We start from the raw sequence: 23,402 nt of genomic DNA on the forward strand, positions 1-23,402 counted from the left end.
CTAATGAAAATGTCACACTTTATGAATGGGTGCAGCAAGTGGTACTAAAAAATCAGCCAAGCATCCCATGACATACACATCCACATTTTGACCAAGTAGCTACATGTATTTGTTTCTTGGCCTTTTCCTCCTTGTTCTGCATACCTGGAAACTGGTTTTAAACGATAGCTGATCGATGTTAACAGCTGCCCCAAGTGAATGTCTCATTATCCTTCCACCCACTCTGTGAACTGTAATTACTTTTCTCCACATTACTAAGAGAGCGCTGGGAGTGTGTGCAAGAAAGGACTGTACTTTCCACATTTTATATAGGCATCTCCGACACCCTTTTTCCACATGGACTCTTTTCAGTGTGAAAGACATACGCACATAAAACTGACCCTTCATTTAGTCTTGACCAAATTAGAACCTATTTGTCCTAAACAAGAGTATATTAGATAGACATTTCTTACCTGTGCAGTAAAGAAAGCTGGAGTCAGGGATCCCGAAGGAAGTGCTGGGCTGTTGAGGGCGATGGAACCAATATCAGTGCTGGAAAGAACCATGGGCGGTGCTGAGATTTCCAAGCCTTTGGGTTTTTTAGCCTTTGGGGGAAGAGATGGAAATTTTGTCTTGGAACCTGAAGAGAGGTTCAGAGGCTCAAGAGAATCTGAGTCATGGCAACTGGACTCAAGAAAGAGGTTCCTGTGATCTGAAGGGAGCGGTGAGTGAGGAGACAGAGATGGGGACCGTGATGAAGACGGAGAAGTAGTAGATGAAATGCTGGCTGTGGTAGGCAACATTAAAGAAGATATTTTAGCTGACACTGAAGAGGCGAGAAAAGCAGAGCCAGCTGCTGCTTCGGACGTCGATGGCAATGACACAATGGGCCTCATTGCTTGCTTGTCTGTTTTGTTTGTCACAAATCTTATAACAGTCCTGACTTCTTCCACTGGTATGTTTCCCTCCGACTTCTCCTCCAGTTTTTCTGTTTTAATTGGCTTGTGAGTGTCTGGCTGGTTCTGCAGGGAGTTGATGGTGAAAGAAGAGTACAGACCAGAATGGATATATTCATTACGGCTTGTGCTTTTCAGAGCTGACACATTGTGCTTGTGCTGGTCTCTGCCTTCGGAAAGCATCTTACACTCACTGTCCTGCAGCAAGAGGCTCTCTCTGCTGATTTCCACGGCATGAGGATCCATTTTCAAAATCTCAGGAAAGGAGACAAACTTATACACAAACTTCTGTCCAATCACTTTCTTGATGATGTTCTGTGAATACAAAACCACATGCTAACAAGGTTAGTGATCCGGACACACTGAGTGTATTATTATTGTTTTCTATTTGTATTATAATGCCTATGGGCTGTAGTTATGAACCAGGATCCCACTGTGCTAGTGTAACGCCAACAGACCCATGTTGTGGGCGGGCGAGATTGAACCAACAACTTGCTGTTAGCTGAGACTGTAGAGCAGACTCATAATCTCTCTCTAAGTGGTCTCGGTGCCACTAGATGGGACAGAACACCACACCCAGGAGGTGTGTGGGTTACACTAGGCGCTGTACAAGCACAGAACAAAACACAGTCCCTCCCAACATTGCTTACTGTCTCAGTATAAGACGAGACAACAGATAGATCTAGACATATGGAGTACAAATAAATAATGAAACAATATTGGTCAGCATGGCAGGCAGTGGTCGCTTACATGGTTTCATATATATAGGCTGACATTGCTCTTTGCTCGTAGTCAGACAGGCATTTCAGTGAGTTTTCAAACTCTTCCTCTCCTTGGGCCTGACTCCATCCACCTACCTAAACATTTATGTTACATGCCTCCTCATCACATCTAACCAAATTGCCATCTCTACAATATACAGGCCGCAACATGAATTAATCACCTCTCTCTTCCCCTGAAGCAGCTCAGGAATATTTTCTTTCCAATGGAAAAAGAGCATTCTTAGCACCTTGGAGGTCTGAACTCCTTCGCCTTTAGATGGGCTATCACACTGCAGGAAACTCAGCTATAGCTCTTGCAAACCCTAGATCCATTATCCTTAAGGGTTAAGCTTTCCTTTCCAATGTTTGCAAATTATAAAACAAATGTAAGCAGAGTCTGAATGAGCTCTCCCCTGACATCTAGTGGTGAGCTGTGGAAAAAGACTTCAGAAGCTGATCTCATTTGCATGGACACACCCACCCTGCCTAGGTGCTCAGCATGATGGGATTGCTTGCCCAAATGATCACTTGTGGCTGGTGTTGGATCTCCTGTCTCCTTGTTATTGGGGCAGGAATAATAAAGCATTGTTATCCTTGTTGTGTGAACCAAGGGCAGCAGAACTGTACCTGGCATACGCCAATGGAGGGACTCACCCTCAACTAAATATCACTCGCTAGGCAGGGAACATGGGTTCCAAAGCCCAATGAGTTGAGAGGGGTGTGAGTTCTGTTTAAGGGTCTTTGATACCATTTGATCCTTCCCCTTGCCTTTTAGACTCAACTGGGAGTCTTGTTATACGCTACAGAGCTGATTGCTGATAACTAGGTTTAAGTATTAGACCTACTTTGGGACAGTGTCTCTATTACCAGAGACTGCCCAATGTGTACCAGCAGTGAGGTTCCCCCGCTAACAGCTGAAATCACTGAGAGCTGTGTTAAGTCAAGGGGGCCCTGAAGATATCTTGGTGATGGCCAGCCGGGCAGCTGACGGACAGGCATAGCCAGCAGAGAGGCTGGTGGAGAGGGCCAGAGCAGAGTCCTGCAGAGGCATGGCTATCGGCCATTGGGGTGACGAGCAGGTGCCCAAGCAGTGGAGCGTGTAAGGTGCCTCCGTACCCTCCCCCCTTCACACAGAGTGGGAGGTGAACTCTGCAGATGAACCTCTAAACTCTGGGGTTGCACTGGCCAAGGACAGCAACTGTGAGTGGGGTACAGAGAAGGGATGGGCACATTAAAGGAGCTTTTGGGTTGCTGGACTTAAGACCCTGAGGAGAAAAGGACACTGCCCAACTTACTTGGTGGTGGGTCTATTACTCATGGTTTGTGTTTATGAACCTTAATTGCGGTGTTTTCCCAAATTAATGCTAAATTACTTCCCTCCTTTTATTAAAAGTTTTTGCTACACTCAGATTCTGTGCTTGCGACAGGGGAAGTATTGCCTCTTAGAGGTGCCCGGGGGTGGTGTGTAATTATCCCGGGTCAACAGGTCGGGGGCTCCAGCCGGTTTTGTGTTGTATTGTTGAAAAGGAACCCCTAGATACTGAACCCAGCCCTTGTTGCTGCTAGCTCCACCTGGCAGAAGGGTTACACAAAAACCCATGTTCAAATTAGAGGTAGCTCACTAAACCTCTATGCCTGCATACAGGTGCTAGTACACAGGCTTAGCCTCTACAGTCTTGTGCTACCACTTGACAATGATCACATGCCCTTCAGCAGTCATGAGCTAAATCTGTGACAAATGCAAATGTTTGCACAGTCTTTGATGTCACAAATAAGGAATTACCACCTCAGCTCAGGGGTGAGTACAGGGAAATCTTTTACTCAGACACAAAAAATAAAAGAAACAGAAAAAAATCCCAGCTATGTAAATTGTTGTTAGTACAACTGTTTGCTTTTCTTCATATTTGCCCTAATGAAAGAATTTACTGGCCCAATCACTTTAATGTCTCTGGGGGGTTGACTTTAATGGGATTTGGATCGAGCCCTAGATCCCAGAGCACTGATGTGCTTTATATCAGAGGGGTAGCCGTATTAGTCTGTGCATCTGAAGAAGTGGGTTTTTTACCCATGAAAGCTTATGCCTAAATAAATCGGTTAGTCTTTAAGGTGCCACCAAACTCCTTGTTGGTTTTGATGTGCTTTTGCCCCTCTTATACAACATTTTAGACCTACCGGGTCCTTGTATGAGCTCATATGCAATTACATTATGGTACCAGATAACTTGAGCCCATGAAAACGAAGAGAGCAGTGTGGGGGGGAGGCAAATAAACCTAACCAGCTTCAAAACTAAGTGTGGTACATTTCTGGAGGGGATGAGGAGACTGCCTACAATGGCATGTAGCCAAGCTGCGACTGCTAGTAGCAAATATCTCCAGCGGCTGGTGATGGGACACTAGATGGGAAGGACTCTAAGTTACTACAGAGAATTTTTTCCCAGGTGTCTGGCTGGTGGGCCTTGCCCACATGCTCAGGGTCTAACTGATCACTATATTTGGGGATCAGGATGGCATTTTCCCCCAGGTTAGCTTGGCACAGACACTGGGGGTTTTTCACCTTTTTCTAACACAGGAGTGGGTGGGTGCAGGGGCATCCTTAGGCATACACAGCTGCGTAGGGCACCGTGAAATTTGGGGCACCAAATTGCCCCAAGTTTCATGGTGCCTTAGGCAGCTGCGTGCTGCATACAGGGCAGCACCAGCCCCAGCGACCAGCTCTATCCCTTGGCCAGCCCTGCTGTGGGTTGCGCCCACTGCAAGGGGCAGGGCTGTCCCTAGGGGGGTGTGGGGCCCCAGACAACTCCTTCTGTCCCACCTCTTACCCTTCCCCCCCTGTTCTGCCCCTGGCCCGCCCCATTCCACCTCTTCCCCCAGTGACCCGCACTCACTGGCAGCAGTGGGAAGCGGAACAACCTGGCCCCAGCCCGCTCCACTCCACCAGCTCCCAGCTGCGTCGCTCCGCTTCCCGCCGCAGTTGAGTGCGGGGAGGTTGGGGAAATGATCGCCCCCCTGCACTCACCGGCAGTGGGAAACAGAGTGATACGGCCCCAGCCCGCTCCACTTCCGTTGCCCCAGCCTGAGCCATGTTGCTTGGATTGGGGAAAGGACGCCCCCTGCTCTCACCAGTGGTGGGAAGTGGAGCACCGCGGCTAGGAGCTGGCGGAGTAGAGCTGGCTGGGGCCGGGCTGCTCCGCTTCCCGCCACTGCCGGTGAGTGTAGGGGGGAATCCCTTCCCCCAAGAAACACGGCTGGGGCTGGGGAAGTGGAGTGGGCTGCTCCTGGCCCCCTGCTAATCCTCTGGGCCACTCTGGGCCTGTGGGGCCCAAAAAAGTGCCCCCCCACAGCTCCTGCCTCCCAGACCCTGCGGGGGGAGGCCTGGAGCCCCACACAGGCCCCCAACCCCCCAAGGGGGGCCTGCATAAGGCACCCAAATGGCTAGGGACAACCCTGGGTGGATGAGGTTCTGTGGCCTGCAATGTGCAGGTAGTTAGACTAGATGATCATGATGGTTCCTTCTAGCCTTAAAGTTGATGAGTCTATGAGACCTCCATATCAAGGAAGAAGAGGGGGCTGAGGCAGTTTTTCAGACATTTCAGAAGTGAGTTTTTCTTTTCTTGAGGTCCATGGGTCTGTGACGAAGGATTCTCCCCTTTAAAAACCTTTCTGAGGAATACCCCTCTCTCTGGTGCACAGCTGTTTCTTATAAGGTAAAACTCTGCTCTGTGGTAAGTAAGGTTGAATATGAACTTACATTATTCCTGTAAACTTAATTTCTTTTTCAGTCAACCATAAATAGCTATTCGAAGACTTGGCAAACAAAGTCTAAGATCACTGTTCTCTTTCATTAACTATTTGTTTTATTGGTTTAAAAAAGAAATTCAGCCTTAATTCCTATGTATGTATCTAGATTCTTACATGGCTTCTATCACTGTCTGCTCTGACAGCCACACATACGTTAGTGGATTTATCCTCACCAAATCCCTGTGAAGTAGGGAACTGTCGTTATCCCTGCTTTACAAATGGGGAGAAACACACAGAGCAAAAGTGACTTGGCCAAGTTCACAGAAGGAATCTCCAGAGCTGGAAATTAAATCCAAATCTCCTAGTGTACTCCTTTAACTGCAAGCCCATGCTTCCTCCCATCTGAGTTGTATGTGTATTTGTCTACATAGATGGAAAATGATTACACAACGACTATTTTTATAGTTCAGAAGATATTTAGAATCTAAATGCATGTGTGTGTTGATTCTCCTGGCTTCATTTTAGGACTTGGTTTATGGTTTTGTCTGCTCTGGTGTAGTTGAAACATTGTTCTCTGTTTTACTTTACCCTGACTCAGTTTTACACCTCATACTAAATTTTTGAATTACTTAAAAAAATATAAAACTCAAGACTATTCCTAGAATAGAACTACTGGTTTTTTCCCCAACATTTTAATTTAAAAACATCTACTTTTGGCTCCTGAGGGTTTGCTGGATCTAGTATTGGCAATGGTGGTTGTGCTTGGAAATTGACTCCTAGCAGTAAAAGATTAAATAAAGTTAAGAGAGGCATTTTACAGTGGAGCAAGCTTGAAACAGGGAAACACTTCTCTAAAAAGCCACTGAATTGGCTGGTGATTTTATGCTTCTTTTGCTATTATTCAAGATAGAATTGTTTTCATACAGGGCCCTCTCAGTACAGCTTTCTCATCTGCATGACCCTGCAGTGAATTCCTAATAATTAATGATGGGCAGAGCTTAAAAGGTTGAGTTCACGTACTCCTCAAACATTTTGGATGCTGCTCTGAAATGCTGACCCTAAAAACCCACCATCATAATGTCAGGGAAAATAAGAATGCAAATTAATTAGCCATTTCTGAAACACCATTGTCATAGCTGTAGCCAGAAATGCGCAGATTAACCTTAGCTTTCCTTCACCTTCAGGTTCCCTTGTTTGTTTGTCACTGGCTGCATCCCTTCCAGAAATATGAAAGGTATATCAAACCAGACTCTGAAAGATGGGCAGCAAGGAGAGTATCAGCCTTGGCTACAAGTGCTCGCCAAATGGTTTTCTTTCAATATCAGATAGCTAAGAATGTCTTTGTGCTAATGTCTGCTTCTGCTGAGTTAGGTAACTGTTCACCATAACAGAAGAGCAGTCGTGCACTTGCCCCGCCTTCTGTTTAAATTTCTGATAAATTACCTCAGAGAGAACTCTTGCTTTTATTCACATCTGCTGAACTATCCAGCGGGATGGGTTAGCGCTCCAGAGGGTGAAGTATGGATAGGAGTAACTGTTGTGTTAGTGCAGTTGGAGCAGCAGAAAACTGGTCCAATGACAGCTTCAGTGCCTCCATCTCCTCAATTTCTGAACTGTCTATTGGCCTTATCAGGAGACAGCAATCTCTCTAGTGTTCAGAGCATGGTCTGGGAGCTCAGACACCAGAGTCCTAGTGGCAGGTCTGCAACTGGCTTATTGAGTGGCTTTCATCACATCACTCGGCCTCTTGGTGCTCCTCTTCCCTCAGCTGCAAATTAGGGATTATATAACACCCAGTTTTGCAAAGTGCGTTGAGATTTTTGGATGACTAGAGCTAAGAGGATCTGTGTCTGTCCATGCCTTTGTGCTAGAATTCCAACCATGTTAGGGAACTCTATTAAAAACATGGCTGCACCTTCACTATGTTATAACATGGCTTAAGTTTTCCTGTGCATACCAGACCAAATCATATAACAACCAAGGGAAGGGAACCTCGTTAGCATATTTCTTTTAATGTGGTCACAATTTGATTTGGTTTAGTCTATGCAGGCAAAACTAAACCATGGTATGATATGGTTAGGACACAACCATGTTGTGGGTTCCCTAATGTATCTGGGATTCTACTGTAGAAAGGCCTAGAGTAATTGATGGGAGCTGTCTGGCTACCCTGATAGCTGCTATTCTCTGGAGTTTTTCCCCTATAGATAGCAGGGTTTTTTCCCCGGGAGCAAATGTACAAACAATTTTGATGTGAATATTGGTTTGGTTGACATTTGGATTTTTCCCTCATTTTGTTTGTTTTCATTCTAACAGATGGACGAGTAAAGAGAATTGTTCAGAAGTAACCATTTAAGGTTTCAAATTACAGAAGTGTTCCAGCACCATTCTTTGATCAGAATGAAGACCACTGCTATTGTAAATTATGATTCACTGCGTACTGCCTTCTGCGCCAGAATAGTTTTAGGGTGTGCCTATGCTAGGTGTGCAGCTAAATGCTGGTAAATAAAAAAAGCACTGTGTGTGAATATGTTTGTCACATTGTATTTCATTACTTTTTTTTTAAATTGTTTAATTCTGTAGCAGATCAAATTCGTTCTTATTGTATGTTTGGAATGAGCTGACGAAGTGGAAGATTTTTACTTAACTGGATTTAGACAAGACTTGGAAGCAAATGTGCGTAACACTGACCTCACTCAACTTTTCACTGTCAAGAAATGTTGCATGAATAATTTTAAGACAATGATTGCAGTCATGAAGTGAGTGAGACTGGAATCTGGAGTATTTGTTATATTTCTGCTAATACCTCCAGCTAACGAGCCACCCTGTGCGGCAATCCAAACATTCAGCAGCTATTCAATTTGATGATGAAGATACTTAACTGAAAAAAGAAAAGGAGTACTTGTGGCACCTTAGAGACTAACCAATTTATTTGAGCATGAGCTTTCGTGAGCTACAGCTCACTTCATCAGATGCTCATGCTCAAATAAATTGGTTAGTCTCTAAGGTGCCACAAGTACTCCTTTTCTTTTTGCGAATACAGACTAACACGGCTGTTACTCTGATACTTAACTGAGTTTCCACAAAATGAGCTGCTTGCTGCATGGGCATTTTTTGTCCAGTATGATTCTAGCACTGTCCCGACTTAGCATTAGCAGCAGAAGTTCCCGTACCAGCACCAGAAACAGTAGTAGTAACAAGGTACCTCCCCACGACATTCTTTGCACAACACTAACCTTCCTCTCTGTGCCCTCCCCTCCAAACTACGGACTATCTGAGGAAGATACATAACTGTGCAGTTGATTGTCCTAAAATCAATGGTAAAATGTATTACGTTACACAAGGCCTGTCTGTACACATGTAGTAGTGATCATTAGTTGTTTTAAATATGAGGTAAAGCAATGCTGGGAAAGAATTTTCTGCTTTGGAAAGATATCCTGGTTCCAGTTATTTACTTTTCCACGTAGTGTTATCACGGGACCTAGGACCCCTCTGCCTGCACACAGAACAAAAACACAGCCCCTGCCCCAAAGAGCTCACCATCCTAGTATAAAGCAATCGATTGCAGATGGCTATCGGCACATTAGGTATGCGTATCAGTATCTATATGTATATTTATTCCTGCCTAAGCAGGGTGGGGGAGGGACTAGATGATCTCTTGAGCTGCCTCCTCCCATATATTTCTGTGATTCTATCATCCTGCTTCCTTCCTCCTCCCCTTCTCTTGCTGTCTCTGAAAGACCCACTCCAGTTTTTTTTTTTTTTTTTTTTTTTTAAATCACAGCCATCCACAGCCTCTTCCTATCTCGCTCCCTCCAGCTCCTTGCTCTCGCAGAGACCTGGATCCCTTCATCTGACACTGCCTCTACAGCTGCCCTCTGAGGGAGGCCTCTCCTCTCTTACTCCCACCCTGGATCAGACCATGGGGAGGGTGTTGGGCTTCTCCTCTCCCATTCCTGCCACTTTCTATCCCTCCCACCTTTCCCTTCCCAGTCTCTCTCTTCTTCTGAACAGCACTGCACCTGACTCTTCTTTCCTTTCCCCCTCCATGCTGCTATGAGCTACTGTCCACCGAACTCCTCCTATCAGCCTTCTTCTCTGATCTCAACTCCTGGATCTCTCTCCCTGCCTCTCTTCACAATCTCCCACACTCATTCCTGGTGACGTCAAATCCCATCTGAACCCTTGCTGCATGTTTTCTTCCTCATCACCTCTTCATTCCACCTGCAGCCCAAGTTCAACACTCCCACGCACCACCAGAGCCGTTTGCTTGACTTGTTCTTCACCCAGCACCATTCTTTTTCTGAGCTCTCTCCTGCTGAGTTCCCCCTCTTTGACCATCATCTGGCCTCTTTCTGCATACCCCATGAGCCCCTGCTCTCGCACCTTGTGACTTGCCCTTTCCGTGACTTGCAGTCCATCAACGTCTATGACATCCTGTCTGCTCTCAGCTCAGACCTCTCTTCCATTGATATGGTTGTTGATTCTCTCCATACTTCCCTCTCCTAGACTCTTTCTTTTGCTCTCCCATAGCGAGATATGCCCTGCCAACCTCCAGCCCTGGCTCCCCACCCCAAACATCCGCTTCCTCCACTTGTGCTCTCAGGCTGCCGTGCAACTCTGGTGGAAATCCTGTGACCTGGCTCACTTCCTCCACGACAAATTTGTCCTCTCCTCCTTCAGTTCTAGCATCTTCCTAGCTGACCAATTCTAATTCTACAACTTAATTGACTCCCACATCCACAGTCAGTCCCTTTTTCTCACTCCTCAAACCCTCCCCTTCTGCCTCCGCTGCTTTCTTTGCACAGGTTCTTGCTCATTTCTTCCAAGCGAAAGTCCAAGTGACCTTTCCCTCCTACAACTCTCTTCCTCCCCTGTCACAGATGCAGAAGTTTCTCACCTGCTTTCCTCCCCTAACTCTTCCACTCGCCCCAATGGCTCCATCCCATCTCCTGAGCTCCCTTGTGCCCCCTCTCATCCCCTACTTTACTCTTCTTCCTAATCTCTCGCTCTCCTCTGGCTCTTTCCCCTCACAATACAAGCTTGCTTTAGTCTCTCCAATTTTTTAAAAATGCCATTCTTGAGCCCATTGGCCTTTCCAACTACTGCCTCTCTCCTGTATCCCTCTAAGCTCACTGAACACAATCCCTGTCAGGCATTTCCCTCCTTCAATTCAATCCTCTTTGGGGCAGGACTGTCTTTTTGTTCTGTTTGCACAGCCTCTAACAGAATAGGGCCCTGGTCCATGAAGGGAGCTCCTAGGCGATATGGTAATACAAATCATCATCATTTTTTGTTCAATATCTTCATAAATGATCTGGAGGATGGTGTGGATTGCACTCTCAGCAAATTTGCGGATGATACTAAACTGGGAGGAGTGGTAGATAAGCTGGAGGGGAGGGATAGGATACAGAAGGACCTAGACAAATTGGAGGATTGGGCCAAAAGAAATCTGATGAGGTTCAATAAGGATAAGTGCAGGGTCCTGCACTTAGGACGGAAGAACCCAATGCACAGCTACAGACTAGGGACCGAATGGCTAGGCAGCAGTTCTGCGGAAAAGGACCTAGGGGTGACTGTGGACGAGAAGCTGGATATGAGTCAGCAGTGTGCCCTTGTTGCCAAGAAGGCCAATGGCATTTTGGGATGTATAAGTAGGGGCATAGCGAGCAGATCGAGGGACGTGATCGTTCCCCTCTATTCAGCATTGGTGAGACCTCATCTGGAGTACTGTGTCCAGTTTTGGGCCCCACACTTCAAGAAGGATGTGGATAAATTGGAGAGAGTCCAGCGAAGGGCAACAAAAATGATTAGGGGACTGGAACACATGAGTTATGAGGAGAGGCTGAGGGAGCTGGGATTGTTTAGCCTGCAGAAGAGAAGAATGAGGGGGGATTTGATAGCTGCTTTCAACTACCTGAAAGGGGGTTTCAAAGAGGATGGCTCTAGACTGTTCTCAATGGTAGCAGATGACAGAACGAGGAGTAATGGTCTCAAGTTGCAGTGGGGGAGGTTTAGATTGGATATTAGGAAAAACTTTTTCACTAAGAGGGTGGTGAAACACTGGAATGCGTTACCTAGGGAGGTGGTAGAATCTCCTTCCTTAGAGGTATTTAAGGTCAGGCTTGACAAAGCCCTGGCTGGGATGATTTAACTGGGAATTGGTCCTGCTTCGAGCAGGGGGTTGGACTAGATGACCTTCTGGGGTCCCTTCCAACCCTGATATTCTAGGATTCTATGATCATCCTAGACCCATTCCAATTCTGCTTCCACCCCTTGCACTCCAATGAAATCAAACTTTCTCATGACTTCTTCCTAGCCAAAACTCCATCCTCATCCTTCTTGACCTGTCAGCTGCCTTCAATACAATCAACCATTCTCCTTCTCTTGAAATCCTTGTCCTCCCTTGGCTTCAATAAAACTCTGTCCTCTCCTGGTTCTCCTCCTACTTCTCCTACCTCACTCCTTCATAGTATCCTTCAAAGGATCCTCCTCATCCACACCTCTTCAGTTTTCTGTAGGGATTTGTCAAGGACCTGCTCCTAACACAGCACCCTTTGCGGGTGTTGCTGGGGCTGTGCACTCTCTCAGGTCCAGTTACTGCAGTGGGGTGCTCCTAGCACTCTGGTGGTGATGGGTTCTCAGGCCGCAGGCTGAGCCCTTCTGGATACTTCTCCCCATTTCGGAGTTCTGGGGAACACACAAACAGCTCAGTAGCCGCAAAAGAAAATAAAGGAAAAGAAACAAACAGGCTGTCCCAGCCAGGACACTGGCCTCTCTTCCTTCAGTGGGGCCCCAAGTGGGCCACAGTCCAACTCAAAGTCCACTGGTTTTCCAGCAAAAATGACAGGAGATACCCTCCCCTCTTCAGCCACATTCCTTTTAGTCCAGGGTGTGGGCTCTGCTTGCTACCAGGCCTCTTCCTAAGAGTTAGGAAGCTCAGCAATCAGCTCCTCACCCACAGTTGCTCTTACTGAGCTGACTGAGTGTCATGCTTTTAAACCCCTCCTCCATTCCTGGCATGACTTGCAGGTGCAACAGGTTGGGGCTACTCCAGCCCAGAGCAGCTCCTTAACCCCTTCTAGACTGGTACAGGGATTATATACTCCCATGTTGAGTCCCCTTATCTTCTCCATCTCCATTTTATCTGTGGCTAATCTCGCCTGCAAACAGAAATTCAGCTACTATATCTATTCCGACTCACAGATCTACCTCTCTTCTCCAGACCTGTCTCCTTCTGTCCAAGCTAAAATCTGAGTCTGTCTCTCTGACATCTCCTCATGGATGTCTAGTTGTTAGGTCAAGCTCAACATGGCTAAAACAGAGCTCTTAATATTCTCCCCCAACCCTCCCTGCTACATTCTTTCTCAATCACTGTGGACAAAACCACCATCCTGTCTGTGACTCAGGCCCATAACCACGGTGTCATCTTCAACTCCGACCGCTCTCTAGGTCGGGGTCTCAAACTCAAATGACCGCGAGGGCCACATGAGGACTAGTCCATTGGCCCGAGGGCTGCATCACTGACCGCCCCCCCGGCTGCCATGGCCCCGCCCCCACTTCACTCCTTCCATGAGGCCCTGCCCCTGCCCCTTTCCTACCCCTTCCCTGAAATCCCTACCCCAACTCTGCCCCCTCCCTGCCCCCGAGGCATGCAGGGTGCAGCAGGGGGCTCAGGTCAGGGTGCAGGAGGGGTGTGGGGTACAGCAGGGGGCTCAGGGCAGGGGGTCGGGGTGCAGGAGGAGTGCGGGGTGCAGCAGGGGTTTCGGCTGCAGGAGGGGTTTGGGGGGCGGGCTCTCGCCTGGCGCGCACCAGGGGCAGGGCAGTGAACTGGAAGACTTTGAAAGACTTTGGTATCCCAAAAGGGGGAACACTGAGTGACCTAGCTGGAGGGCTAAGTCACAAAGGAGATGCTGTGGGTCCTGGAACGAGAGAGGAGCTGTAGAACAGAGAGAGTCGGAGCAACAGCGTGCAAACTGCAAAAGGGGGCGTAGGTCTCAAGAGCTAATCCCCAGAATGACCAGGAGGAGGCGCCAGCGCGGCGGTGAGTGGTGCACCCTGTGACACCTTGCCTTGGCCTCGGAAACAGCCTACCCATTTAGGCTGAATTTTCAAAAAACAAAAACAAAAAAAAACAATTCAGCCTGAGGCAGACGAGTGACATGAAAATTTTCAGCTCAAATGGTTAAAATACGACAAAGTTATAAGTAGCTGTAAACAGGGTCTTATAATGGGTAGTGTGGGGCAACTTTAATAAAAAGCAGCACTATCATCCCTGCCTATGATGTATATTATTTTTAAAATGCCAAAGGGAAAACTATTTAAATGTGCCAATACATGGAGGTTTTCACATGTGTAAAACCAGGAACATCCTGTCAGATCTGCATGAAGGGTGAGTACATGATGCCCTTCTTTAGCAGTTCTTTTTCTGGTGTTTTGTTTGGATGATATGAGACAGACTTTAATTTGAAACTCCAAATTTTAAAAAGAAAATCCAGTGAACCTGCTCCCACAAGTTCTAAAGAGGAACCAGGAAATCGATAGATTATCAACGCATATTTAGCAACTATAACTGTGAAATCAAATGACAAACAATACAATCCACAACACACTTCTCCTGCACTGTTCTGTATGTGGATTTTATACAATTCCAGCTGCAGTCCTTAACAGCACATCATGGTTACTCTCATAGACTATCAGAGTTGGAAGGGACCTCAGGAGATCATCTAGTCCAACCCCCTGCTCAAAGCAGGCACAATCCCTAATTTTTTTTGCCCCAGATCCCTAAATGGCCCCCTCAAGGATTGAACTCACAACCCTGGGTTTAGCAGGCCAATGCTCAAACCACTGAGCTATCATGGCTGATGAAATTGCTGGTTTTTTTGTATTTTTTCCCTCAAATACTGGACTTAATTCACATTTAATCTTAGATGAATCATTTGATGAATTTTAAGACACCAGTGTTACCCGCCCCTCCCCCAAGTAAAATGGCTGAGCCAATAAAACTCCCTTCATCCGGTGAGTGGTCTTCACTTCCCTGTGACGACCAATTTTAAAAATACACCATGCACCACTAGCTTAGCTAATGCTGCTCACACTAGCGGTGTAGGGGTGGAAGCTGCCCAAAGACAGAAAAATCCATCGTTACGTGCTAGCCTCCTGCCTAAATGGCTGGTGGCCTTTGTCACAAGTTGTGGAGCACTTATGTTCTCACCCCACCCTAGTTTGCAAGACCAGCAGGGTTGAGAGTGGGCAGATACTGAAAAGCCCCTCCAGATAAAGGGATGCTGGTCTCAAGCCCTGCAGATTATGCCCAGCAGCTCCCACTCTGAACCCTCCTGCAGCCACTTCGCAGCCATGGCAACACAGCAGATCCAGTGCTCAAGCTAGCATTGGGTACCAGTACAGAGCAGAGTCACAGAGCACACAGCAGTCGTTAATGCACTAACAAAAGGCACTAACTTCCGCCAATTTATCCAACAAATCAGCCACAGTCTGGGGGAGAAGTGCAAACTGCTTAGTGTGGCTCCTCCCCAGCTCTGGCCCTGCCCACTAGGTTGCCAATTTTGGTTGGACTGGATGTACTGCTGGAGGTTTCATCACATGACTTAATCTTTAATTCTTGGAGACTCCAGGACAATCCTGGAAGGTTGGCAACAGTACTGCCCATCGTGTTTTGCAGAACTCAGCAAAGCATCCCATGTAGCCACGTTTTCCCTCCACATGGCCCCACAGGGGCTCTTACCATATATTTTCCCCTTCTGTGCTATGCAGCATGGGAGAAGGAAACATGGGCCAGAGTAAGTATGGGGAGAAAAGGTGTTTGGTACTTGCCCCTCCTCTGGTTCGTTAACATTTAATCCATTCCTGATTGACCTTTCATTTTCCCCTGAAAAACTGAAATTGCATATCCAGAATTACTAGTTCTTCAAACTCTGCAGCAGGCTACCCTGCCTCTTCTGCTTCCTGCCAGCAGTCTACCTTTCCCCACTGCTTTTGAATGAGCATAACAAAACACAGTACATATCACCTGCTAACCTCTGGCTAGCCCACACAGAGAAGTCTCTCTGTTGCTACCAGCTAACAGAGTTACTCCTTTAATTCAAATAGCAGTAGCCCATGGTTTTGGTCCAGGGTTCAAACCCTGCTGATGACATTATATCAGCATCCTGAAAGAGGCACATAGGAGGTACACACAGTCCTCCTGGAAGTGCTGAGTTAAAGCATTTGGAAAGAGAAAATACATAGCAGACAGCAAGCAACAAAGGGAGGATGGACTGACTGAAAAGATGACAAGCTGCAAATGCCATGAAGAAAGACACACAAGAGGGGAAGGGATGCAAGTGAAGGGGCACTGTCACATAAAGAGGCATTATATTTCACTTGGAGAAAAAAGGATTTGGAGAGAGAGCATTAGCAAGGAGAAATGATTTGTCTCTTATTTTCAAACAGCATAAATTCAGCCACTTACTGTATTAAACCATTGGCTTTATTCAGCAGAAGACAGACACAAATGGTTCACTCACCAGCAGGTACTCTGTGTGCATTGATCCTAGTCAAGTTTATAAACCAAGAGGTTGGAGTCCGATAATGATGTGAATTTCCCACGCTGAGCAGGAGCCTTTTAGTACTTAGTGAGAGAGAACTCACCATGCTGAGTGGTTAGAAAATCATATCCTTCTACAATAGAATATCCTTCTGTTCATCCTTTTGTGCTTTCCAAGCCGCCTTCAAAAGGTCTTAAGAAGAGAAAACTTAAATGGGCCTGACTTCATCTCACTGAAATCCTAACATCTTTTTATCGTAGTAGTTATGGCTTTAAAATCCTACAGTGAAGATGTTTCATAGCCTGTTAGATGGATAACTCCTTCAAATCATAGAATCCTAGAATATCAGGGTTGGAAGGGACCTCAGGAGGTCATCTAGTCCAACCCCCTCCTCAAAGCAGGACCTTGGCCTGCTAATCCCAGGGTTGTGAGTTCTAATCCTTGAGGGGGCCATTTAGGGATCTGGGGCAAAAATTGGGGATTGGTCCTGCTTTGAGCAGGGGGTTGGACTAGATGACCTCCTGAGGTCCCTTCCAACCCTGATATTCTATGATTCAATCCCCAACTAAATCATCCCAGCCAGGGCTTTGTCAAGCCTGACCTTAAAACTTCTGAGGAAGGAGATTCCACCACCTCCCTAGGTAACGCATTCCAGAGTTTCACCACCCTCCTAGTGAAAAAGTTTTTCCTAATATCCAATCTAAACCTCCCCACTGCAACTTGAGACCATTACTCCTTGTTCTGTCATCTGCTACCACTGAGAACAGTCTAGATCCATCTTCTTTGGAACCCCCTTTCAGGTAGTTGAAAGCAGCTATCAAATCCCCCCTCATTCTTCTCTTCCGCAGACTAAACAATCCCAGTTCCCTCAGCCTCTCCTCATAACTCATGTGTTCCAGCCCCCTAATCATTTTTGTTGCCCTCCACTGGACGTTTTCCAATTTTTCCACATCCTTCTTGTAGTGTGGGGCCCAAAACTGGACACAGTACTCCAGATGAGGCCTCACCAATGTCGAATAGAGGGGAACGATCACGTCCCTCAATCTGCTGGCAATGCCCCTACTTATACATCCCAAAATGCCATTGGCCTTCTTGGCAACAACGGCACACTGTTGACTCATATCCAACTTCTCGTCCACTGTAACCCCTAGGTCCTTTTCTGCAGAACTGCTGCCTAGCCATTCGGTCCCTACTCTGTAGCGGTGCATGGCATTCTTCCGTCTCAAGTGTAGGACTCTGCACTTGTCCTTGTTGGACCTCATCAGATTTCTTTTTGCCCAATCCTCTGATTTGTCTAGGTCCCTCTGTATCCTATCCCTACCCTCCAGCGTATCTACCACTCCTCCCAGTTTAGTGTTGTCTGCAAACTTTCTGAGGGTGCAGTCCACGTCATCCTCCAGATCATTAATGAAGATATTGAACAAAACCGGCCTGAGGACCAACCCTTGGGGCACTCCACTTGATACTGGCTGCCAACTAGACATGGAGCCATTGATCACTACCCGTTGAGCCCGACAATCTAGCCAGCTTTCTATCCACCTTATAGCCCATTCATCCAGCCCATACTTTCTTAACTTGCTGGCAAGAATACTGTGGGAGACCGTGTCAAAAGCTTTGCTAAAGTCAAGGAACAACACGTCCACTGCTTTCCCCTCATCCACAGAGCCAGTTATCTCATCATAGAAGGCAATTAGTAAGGCATGACTTGCCCTTGGTGAATCCATGCTGACTGTTCCTGATCACTTTCCTCTCCTCTAAGTGCTTCAGAATTGATTCCTTGAGGACCTACTCCGTGATTTTTCCAGGGACTGAGGTGAGGCTGACTGTCCTGTAGTTCCCAGGATCCTCCTTCTTCCCTTTTTTAAAGATGGGCACTACATTAGCCTTTTTCCAGTCTTCTGGGACCTCTCCCGATTGCCATGAGTTTTCAAAGTTCTTGTTTAGGCAACAACAAAAATATCAATCTACCAAATCCTGTTCAATACATAGAAAAGAATTTGATTTCATGTGCAGTGACTGGATTTTTGGATGTTATGTTAACTCTGCTTGCACAGCACCTAACACAAGGGGGACTCCCTAGGGGTTAGTGTAACACAAATAATAAAGGACAACTATAATTTGAGCTCAATTCGGCAATAAATTAGTCTAATTTATCCTGCCATGTGTAGCATGCAAACCTACCATAATCATGCTAAATTTTAGTGTTAGTCACTGCAGGGTATAATCTCATCTCATTTAGCTCCTGGAAAATCAAGATGAGAACAGACCAATAAGCATAACTATACTTTTTAAAAAAAAACAAATTAGCATTAACCCTGTTTTTGCAAAGATTGTACAAAACAGTAAGAATAATAAATATGAGCCCACTGTAAAAATCAATAATTTAGTCATATAAAGAACAATGATCCTGAAATAATACAATTAATAGTAATCCAAGAGTAGCTGGAAAAACAGTGGTCTAACATCCAGATAGGGGAATTGTACTAGATATTTTAATGCCTCCAGTGTTGTGCTGCGCAATAAGTCCTCCTGTAATTTATCTTTCTAGTATCTCGTCACATATGAGAGTTCCCCTCAAGCATTCATCCCTGTGCTATACTCAGTTTATCAAATACAAATTCGGTGTTACCCTCTGTATTCTTTATCTCCACATACTTTAGTCTACTGCTGCCACATCTTACTTAACCCAAGATAGTGGATGACTAGACTGGACACCAACCGAAAGGCCAATAAAGTACTTTCTGTGGCACCATTTACCCCTAATGTTGACCTTATGACCTTCCCAATATACTCAAGTGGCCTGGTTTTCAGAGGTACTGAACATCTTTAGCTCCCATTGATCTTACCTGAGTCGGTGAGTGCTCAGAACTCCTTAAAAAGAGGCTAAAACTGTGCCTGTCTGATCTTAAAAGCTCTAAATAACTCCAAGTAACAATAACCAAGATGTTTCTATTTAGGATTTCATTTTGACAGAGTGGTTGAAAAACATCCGTAGATGAAGCTACCCAGCAGATATTTTGGCACATTATCAGCAGTGAGAACACCGGGCCAAATCTATGCCTACATTCTCTGTGTGAAGCTGACCTCTGGGGATGTTGACATACACTACAGAATAGCATAAATACATACCAGCTGTCAACCGGAACGTATTATACTCAATAAGGTCACTGAATTTCCAGCACAGATACAAAGCGCAAAATCTAAGTCGTATGTAAGTGGATGCCACATCCATAGAAATCTTTGGATCAAATCCAGTAGGAAGGTAAATGATGTAAGTTGGTAAGTAAGCACATATGAGCAAGTGCATGGAGTAAACGTCATAAGTGCATAATTTCATATGTGATGGGGGACTAGCAGGAAAAGCATGATTGGTAAAGCTGGGAAAGCTGTAGTCATACTAGAATGAAAGGTTCTGGGATTCTGCAAATGGATGCAAAGCTCTTCTGTTCACAGGCTCCACCCCGGGCCCTGCCACCGTTCCGCCCCCGCCCTCACTCTGCCCCCTCCCCTCCCCAGCCCCTCCTGCCCGCCACTGAACAACTGATCCACCGCAGGCTGGAGATGCTGGGAGGGAGAGGGAAGAGCTCATCGGCAGGGCCACCAGTGCGTGCAGAGCATCCACTATTTTTTTCCCGTGGGTGCTCAAGCCCCAGAGCACCAAGGGAGTTGGCGCCTACACTTCTATTAACCCACCCTCTTATCAAAAGTTAGAGCCTTGCATAAAGCTTCAATGTAAATTCTGCTGACTCATCTTACATAGTTAATTCTACCAGAATATAGAAGAGGAGGATGTGACTCTCTGTTCAGAGCGAACGAGAGGCAGAGATAGAGAGAATGTGCAAGAAACCCTAGGAACAGCTAGACTTTGAGCAGGAAGCTTGGACTGAGGTTTATGCTCTGTCATTGTGATGTGGGAGATCACTAAAGATAACATTGGGAATGGGAGTAAGTTTCACAGTCTGCAGCTTGTGCAGGCTTTACCTGGAATGGGGTGAGAACACCACCTGCTCATACATGTTTTATCTTACAAAGCTCTGTCTTTTTGTTCTGTGCTTGTATAGTGCATAGCACAATGGGCTATGACTGGGGCTCGCAGGTGTTACATAATACTAATAACAACAACAACAACAACGCACCTTGCTGTTAGTTGCTTTTCTTGTTGTAAATTACACTTGTTCTGCACATCCATAAAAATGTCAGATTGGTGCATGCTGCAGTACTTTACCACTTACGTCTGTTTTATAACCAAATTACACCCAACATGTAATCTAGCTTATTACTTAAATCAACACAGAGTTTCACAAGATGCTTTTACATGAAATGTAAATACTACTTAAGAAAAAGTGGGCATTCATTAGTGGACAATTACAATGAAACTCCTGTGCAGTACAATAGCATAGCCACAGGCATTCTAAAAGTGTTTCAAGAGATTAATGTTCATTGCATTGCAAACCAAAAGAATTAGGGCCCAATCTATTAAGTGAATTGAAAGACACCCTCCCCTCATTGATTTCAATGGTCATTATATCATGCCCTTTATGACTTGCCATTTACTGCACACTGTCACTGGCAGTTCTTAAACTCAAAACATTTTGTAGAAATGATAGGGTGAGACTATTAAATTATTGCCCAAAAACCTCATGTGTGTCTCAACCATGTGTGTCCCTCAGTTGGCTTTGAAAATCTTAACCTCAATGTTTAAAGTGAGAGAGAGAGAGAGAGAGAGAGAGTGTGTGTGTGTGTGTGTGTGTGTTCACCATTTTTAAAGTTAGCCTGGCAGTGAAGCCACTATTATAACTGTTATAATTACAGCATTGCTACGCTCCATCACTGATCTTCATTGGAGAAAGTCCTAAATATGCTGTGATCACCAGTCTCTCTTTATAATAAACAGCCATTTCATTGTTGTCAACAGTTACAGAGGGTGTTGGCCAAAATTTCTCCTCCTCCCTCACTCTAGTATTGTGCAGTGGTTTACTGAGTGCCGATTAGTTGTCACTCCACCCAGAGGTGGCTGCCTTCAATGGTGCTCTATTTATAAATTTTGTTTTGGGATCTTTAAGAATGAAAGCATCTACATAAAGGTAAAATATTATTTGCATCTCTCAATTAGTCCATTCGGTTTTGCTTCTGTTTTCTTAATCTGCTTCAGAATAACCATGTTTACCTTGTCATAATAGTATCGGAGTGCTCTGCTCAGCTTGTCATAATTCATATTAGTTTTGTTTTTTCTGAGTCCCCACAGCTTGGCCACCTCTTCTGCTTTGAGTAGCTTGAATTCCCCATCGTTGGATGTCCAACAGATCAGGTGCTCATGTTTCTGATCCAGCAGCAATTGCAATAGGAACTGCCACAGTGTGATTGCACTCTCCATACCTACAATGGACAAAAGACAACACTGTGTGAAAGGCATTCAGTAGCACAGATTTAAGCTCTAGGTTCATCTCAGCCCTAATCTTCATGTAGGATTCATTCTACACAGCTAAAAAACAGTTTGGCAAAGGAAGGTGAAAGGCACTAAAAAATAATTCTAAGCACAAAAATACAGAAGACCGGCACTCCCACGTCACAAATCTAGTTGTAGCATTCTTTTTCCCCCCGTTAATTTTTGCTAAAACATACACACCGGAGTGAAGGGAAAGTAAAACACTGTACATGTGGTTCATATAAACCCCGTGTCATTTCCAGGCCCTTAGCACTTCCCATTTCAATTCCTGCATCAACCACCTCTCTCTGGCTTTCTTGTTCCAACATTGCTCCTTTACAATCCATACAAAACATGGCCTCTAAAAATAGTCTTCTTGCCCATCAATCTGACTGGTCACTTGCCTTTTTGAACTCCTCTACTGTCTCCCCCATATCCACTGCATCATGTTTAAATTTAGCCTCATTTACAATGCCCTCTGTAACTCTGCCTCTGCCTACATAATCTCACTGCATCTTTGTCACCTTTCCCCCACTAATGACGCCAGTCTTGATACTTCATCAGCCTGCTTTTCCATCTCTATGCTGGTTCCTGCTCTCAGAATTCACTCCCAGGGTACTACCCTCTCTTCAGGAAAACCTCCTGATATTGCAAGGACCACAAGAAGGGAGACAGGAATTAAATTCATTTTTCTATTCATTTAACTAAACATACATGCTGCTGTGAGGTGACCTGCCTTACCATAGTGACTGCATAATCGTATTGCTGTAATCCCTCTCCTTCCTCACCAATCCTCTTTCTCTGCTGCTTTGTCACCTCCTTTGTTGCATCATGTCTGCACTTGGACTGTCAGCTCTTTGGAGCAGGGACCATTTTATCTGCAATGTAAGGAGCCTAGCACACTTGGGAAGTGTAAAATAATTCCCCCAAAGTGATTCACCTTAAACATTCCATCAGTTATGTAAGAAGTATCTTGCCCTTCAGTATCTCAGGTGGAGCTGGCAGCTAGGAGAAAAATTTCAGAAGGGCCCTAAGTCAGCTGGAAGAGTACATCCCATTTTAAAAAGTGATTTAGGAAAATAATCCAAATTAACTAAAAATGTGAATTTGAAGTGGATTAATTAAACCACATCAAACTTCTGTCTGAACACCCTCATTCATAGAATCATAGGACTGGAAGGGACTTCGAGAGGTCATCTAGTCCAGGCCCCGGCACTCACGGTAGGACTAAGTATTATCTAGACCAGTGGTTCTCAACCAGGGTATCCGTCAAGCATGGCTGGCATTAGACTCACAGCCTGTGGCCGCAAGCCCCAACACCTGGGGCTGAAGACAAAGCCTGAGCAATGTAGCTTTACGGTTTCCCCTGTGGCGTAGGGCCCCAGGAAATTGCCCTGCTTCCTGCCCCTTAATGCTCGCCCTGGCTTTTACATGGAGAAAAACAGTTGTTGTGGCACAGGTGGGCTGTGGAGTTTTTATAGCATGTTGTGGGAGGGATGGGTGCGGGCTCAGAAAGAAAAAGCTTGAAAACCCCTGATTTAGACCATTCCTGACAGGTGTTTGTCTAACCTGCTCTTAAAAATCTCCAATGATGGAGATTCCACAACCTCCCTAGGTAATTTATTCCAGTGCTTAACCACCCTGACAGTTAGGAAGTTTTTCCTAATGTCCAACCTAAACCTCCCTTGCTGTAATTTAAGCCCATTGCTTTTTGTCCTATCCTCAGAGGTTAAGAACAATTCTTCTCCCTCCTCCTCGTAACAACCTTGTATGTACTTGAAAACGGTTATCATGTCCCCTCTCAGTCTTCTCTTTTCCAGACTAAACAAACTCAATTTTTTCAATCTTCCCTCATAGGTCATGTGTTCTAGACCTTTAATCATTTTTGTTGCTCTTCTTGACTTTCTCCAAGTTGTCCACATTTTTCCTGAAATGTGGCGCCCAGAACTGGACACAATACTCCACCTGAGGCCTAACCAGCACGGAGTAGATTGGAAAAA

General features: G+C 45.6%; 1 protein-coding gene across 2 annotated transcripts in view; it reads right to left on the bottom strand.

Moving 5' to 3' along the window:
- ELK3 (ETS transcription factor ELK3) overlaps nucleotides 1-23,402 on the bottom strand; it is a 60,491-nt gene that overhangs the window by 12,359 nt on the left and 24,730 nt on the right. Inside the window, exons 2-3 of one of the 2 annotated variants that reach the window (XM_073327481.2) lie at nucleotides 21,145-21,353; nucleotides 453-1,250 (exon numbers count right to left, since the gene is read on the bottom strand). In XM_073327481.2, the coding sequence (XP_073183582.1) occupies nucleotides 453-1,250; nucleotides 21,145-21,351 (1,005 nt within the window). In that variant the 5' untranslated portion in view covers nucleotides 21,352-21,353. Of the gene's footprint in view, nucleotides 1-452; nucleotides 1,251-15,956; nucleotides 16,162-21,144; nucleotides 21,354-23,402 lie in introns of those variants that run through there. The other variant, XM_073327482.1, reaches the window with a different exon arrangement.

Source organism: Lepidochelys kempii, chromosome 1 (assembly GCF_965140285.1).
Source record: "Lepidochelys kempii isolate rLepKem1 chromosome 1, rLepKem1.hap1, whole genome shotgun sequence".
NCBI lineage: Eukaryota > Metazoa > Chordata > Testudines > Cheloniidae > Lepidochelys > Lepidochelys kempii.